Below are 5,000 nucleotides of genomic sequence, written 5' to 3'. Positions count from 1 at the left end.
CACACACACACACACACACACACACACACACACAGGTAAATACACACACAGCTATACACACATGTACCGTACACACACATGCCTATACACACTCACACACGTGGTATCTACAGTACGCACAGTTACACACGCTAATTCATTATTTATTAAAACATGATTCGCCCAACGACAAGCTACGACTTTGGCAAATACATGCTTTTGAACACCTGCCATGCACACACACACACACACACACACACACACACACACACACACACACACACACACACACTAGTGCGAGTGGCTGCAGTGCCAACATCCCTCCCTGACTGCACCCCACTCGCCGCTCTGTTCTGCCGGTTTCCAAGGCGACAGCAGCACATTGGTATTCTGCAGGGCCACTTGATAGGCAATTGCATGAGAGAGAGAGAGAGAGAGAGAGAGAGAGAGAGAGAGAGAGAGAGAGAGAGAGAGAGAGAGAGAGAGAGAGAGAGAGGAGGATAGAGAAAGAGAGACAGACAGAACAAGAGAGAGGGAATCATCACTCCCCCAACGTGATGAGATATCAGGATGTGTTTTCATACAACACACAAACACTTAATGTTCTGCTTAAGGTGTGTGTGTGTGTGTGTGTGTGTGTGTGTGTGTGTGTGTGTTTCTTACCCATGAACTCGATGCCCAAGTGATCTGTGGTTCCATGAAGCAGCAGGGTGGGCGGAGGAGGGGAGGGGGAGAACGAGGGAAGGAAGTAAGAAGAGAAAGAAAGTAAGTTATTTGGAACACTCTGCCTTGAAGTGCACGCACACATGCGTGAGCGTGTGTGTGTGCGTGTGTGTGCGTGTTTGCGTGTGTGTGTGTGTGTGTGCGCGTGTTTGCGTGTGTGTGTGTGTGTGTGTGTGTGAGTGTTTTGCATCAGCTCTCCTCTTGGCCTCTAGGTGTCTCCTCCGGTCCTGGAGAAGTGGAAAGACTTTATCTCCGGAATCTATGAGTCATCACTTATTAACTTTTTAACTTTTGGCATTGACCTATTGACCTATTGATCTCTCTCTCTCTCTCTCTCTGTCTCTCTCTCTCTCTCTCATTAGAGAGATTAACAAGGTAAGTGTCACATAAGACATTTTCTATTTCTTTGGACATATAATTTTATATTTCACTTCATTATGACTGTTATCAATCTTTAATTATTATTATTATTGCTGTCATTATAAATACAATGCCACCGTTAGTTGCACAACTATACTGTGATCGCAACAGAAAAGAGAGCGACAGACAGACAGACAGATAGACAGATAGATACAGTAGATAGATAGATGGATAGACAGACAGACAGACAGACAGACAGACAGACAGACAGACAGACAGACAGACAGACAGATAGACAGATAGATACAGTAGATAGATAGATAGATAGACAGACAGACAGACAGACAGACAGACAGACAGACAGACAGACAGACAGACAGATAGATAGATAGATAGAAAGACAGATGAATAGGTAGATAAACAGATAGACAGATAGGTAGATAGACAGGTAGATTGACTGTTATTTTTCATCTTGTTTATATGTGTGATATTAAATCAACTTTGATGTATAACTCTTTAACTTCCTGTTTGACTGCTCACACTCATGCAGGTTTGACATGTCCAATAGATTGAATTGTAAAGATGGTATTTCATTTTTTCTCTCCGACAATAAAGGAATCTTAAAGCTTGATTAAATTCTACGTATTTCGTTTTTTTACTAAATGCTATTTTCTATTCGCAGGGCAAGGTGCTCCATTTGTCATGCATGAGTATTCAAAAAAACACAATCTCGTCGACCCGTCGGGACGGCGCTGCCTTTCATTTCAGCGTTTTCCATTTTGAAGTAAACAGGAGGACAAGGTGTTGTGGAGAAACCCAACGACGAACAACGAACAACACCACAAAAAGATGAAAGCCGGATTGATCAGCGGGGCAGTGGAGGAGGGAGAACTAATTCCATCTCGACGCTTAGCTGCTGGAAATCGCGTGCCGCCACTCGCCAGGGAGATTGGACTTGACAAGGCAATACTTTTAACTGCAGATCAAAATACAACATTTTCCTTCTCGGGGTGTGGAATTTAAGTTTGTGTTTACTTTGGGATGCAATAAATCGTTTTCACATTGAGTCTTTTAATAAAAATAGTAAATGTTGAGAACTGAGGGTGTTATCAACATGTGTGAGTGTCCTCTGTTTGTGTGTGTGTGTGTGTGTGTGTGTGTGTGTGTGTGTGTGTGTGTGTGTGTGGGTGTGGGTGAGTGTGCCAGACGGAGAGGCAGGTGTGGGCAACAGGGAGCATGTAACCTCTCGTCTCACTTCCTCTACCTGTGGGCAAACATGAACACACGCACACCCACACACACACACACACACACACACACACACACACACACACACACACACACACACACACACACACTCATACACGTACACATGCACATTCATACACATACACACACTAATGACATAATCAACGCTCCACCTGCATATAGGTGAGCAAGACCCAAGCTGCCTTTCTCTCGGAAGCCAGAGAGAGAGAGAGAGAGAGAGAAGTGCTTCTGAATCCGTCTCTGATGTTTCTGTACGTTGCCTCGTGCGCGTCAACACCGTGCTGTACCATCATCACCATCCTCTCCAGAGCCACAGCCAAACAGATTCTACGCCTCAATGGCGGACCCATGAAGTTACCTGCACACACTGCTGCTGGGATTCACACGCATTCGCAGCTTTTAACTTGAAATGAGCTACGATGTTGTGTTGTAATGCTTGATGAGGGCGGCGCTTTTGCCATCAGTCCCCGAATTACCCCCTTGAGTTTCAGAAAAGTAGCATCTTGACAAAGATGAAGAAAGACTGAGGAGGTGCACGGTGCTGCTTAGGCCCCCCCCCTTTTTGCCCTCATAGGGTTATCCGGCAGTTTGTTTGCCGCAAATGAAACGGTGCGTTAATGCGGCTTCCTTATGTCTTTAATATCTTGAGTAAATATTCTGAGCACCGCTCGAACACTTTGTAAAGTTCATTTTTTTCGTTGACTTCCTCTGGGTTCGATCCCAGCGTGGCTTTCCGCGGCGCTCCATCCACGTGACGATGATCAATGCGCATCTGACACCAGATCTGATCGGAGATTCCCCCCCGCGGGGCGTCCAACGATCCAGTACCGATCCCCCGTCCAGGTGAGTGACAGCCGCTATTGATTGAATGTTTGCCGCTATTGATCAAGGGAGCTTTGGCGGCAAAGATCACGGAGCCCGACCGCACCTATAGAACCTTTGCCAATGCGGTACGATTTCTGGCGTTTGGTTGATTACATATACAGTGGAAGGGGGGAGCAGTACTGGAGCAGGTATTTTATGGACCCATATGAAAGTGTACTTATGAACTTAAGTATGACAGCATACTTTTTGTATTCCTTTCATAATGACGAATAATGATTTCAGGATTCCACAACAAAATGTCTCTGAAAAGCACAACATGAAAACATGAATTGAAACAAAACATGAAGATATGAATTGAAGACAGAACTGACAATTTGGCAAATAAGACAAGGCTCCTATGTATGTGATATGTCTTCTCTTAAATGGACATTGTGAGAGGTATTAGATAGATAATATGTCCATGGGACTCTCATCTCTTATTCAAATAAAGAAAACAATTACTACATATCACTGTTTTTATGCTAAGTTATTAGCTTTTTGTCATACACTATTGATTATACCGCCAGTGTTTGAGTAGAGAGGACATGTGTGGTGCGAAGGCTTTCCCCAACGAGATTATTGAAGGGCTTCGGCGGGTTGGTGGCAACATTTTCCAATATGTGCAGCATAAACAATCCTCGGGGAACAGACACATACACCCATACACCCCCTCCCCGCTGCCGCCGCCGTCTCTCAGTCCGCCGGTTTGTCGGAAAAAAAAACCACTTGTTCCTGTCCGGATGCGCGTGAGGGAGCGAATTGCATCATGTCCACCTGTCAGAACGTGAATGATGGCTTCACTCTCGCTAGCGTGCGTAACCCAGTGTATATACACCGCGCGCTATTTCCACCGAGTGCCGGCTCATTTCTATAGAGGCCCGAGCAGGCTGATGTCTTGACAGATGGCTGCCGCAGTGGAGGTGCACGGGAGAATAGAGGGAGCGAGAGAGCGAGAGAGAGAGCGCGCAAGAGAGAGAGAGAGAGATAGCGGCGTAATGAAGTTCGGCGCATTAGGACACGGCGCTTCAGGTCTGTACACGTCCGGGCTGTCTTACTATCAGAGCAACGTGGTTGTTTTTTTTTTGTGGTGGGGGCTCGTTAGCGTTCTACAGCCACTGCAAGCGCATGTAAATAAGCAGAGAGGGTGATATCCAGGGTGTGTGGTGGCGGCGGCGATGAAATGTTCGCCTCCTTTCCGAGAGCCCCCGTGAAAAAGATGCGCTCACTCTCGGTTCGTTTTGGTTTCGGCCGTGGCCGGCGAGGGAGGGCTCCCTCCACGATGGACGAGACAAAAAGAGCTTCTTCCCACTCACCGGCTGAGCGTCTGGCTGCCGTCACGGTGTCACGGACGAAACGAGCGAAACAAATGACTCTGAGTCATTTTAAATATTTGGTTGCTTTGTGCATCACTGGATGGTGACGGCAGCCTCCCCCGGAACAGCCATGAGAATGAAAGGCGTAGAAAGTGCAGATCAGACACTCGTTTTATCACGCCCCTCCAGCGGGCTGAACCATATTTTCATATCCTCGCCGCGGAGAGCGGGGTGTCCAGAACGGTGTGGGACGTTCTTTTTGTAGATTGTATATTCACATCATCACCAATAACCAAGAGCGGTGCAAGTTTGGTCTGCTTTTGGTTTTCTACACAAGAAACTTTGGGATCAGTACACGGAGCGGCGTACGCTATTCAGCTTCTGTATCAAACAATGGATCAAAATGGCGACCGAGCTAATGGAGGGAAGCGGGTCAGCGCCACGCGACTTCATACTATCATTATTTTTTAGCCGAGAGTTAATGACTTGCAG

At 46.5% G+C, this 5,000-nt stretch overlaps 1 protein-coding gene across 1 annotated transcript in view; it reads right to left on the bottom strand.

The window, feature by feature from the left end:
• Window positions 1–5,000, bottom strand: part of nrg3a (neuregulin 3a) — a gene marked incomplete at both ends in the record, with an annotated part of 356,266 nt that overhangs the window by 37,515 nt on the left and 313,751 nt on the right. Inside the window, one exon of the mRNA XM_080016401.1 lies at window positions 643–666. Within this exon, the coding sequence (XP_079872527.1) occupies window positions 643–666 (24 nt within the window). The remainder of the gene's footprint in view (window positions 1–642; window positions 667–5,000) is intronic.

This window comes from Zeus faber (assembly GCF_960531495.2).
Source record: "Zeus faber genome assembly, chromosome: 16".
Taxonomy (NCBI): domain Eukaryota; kingdom Metazoa; phylum Chordata; class Actinopteri; order Zeiformes; family Zeidae; genus Zeus; species Zeus faber.
The sequence above is the reverse complement of the archived record's forward strand: the minus strand, read 5'-3'. Positions and strand labels throughout refer to the sequence as shown.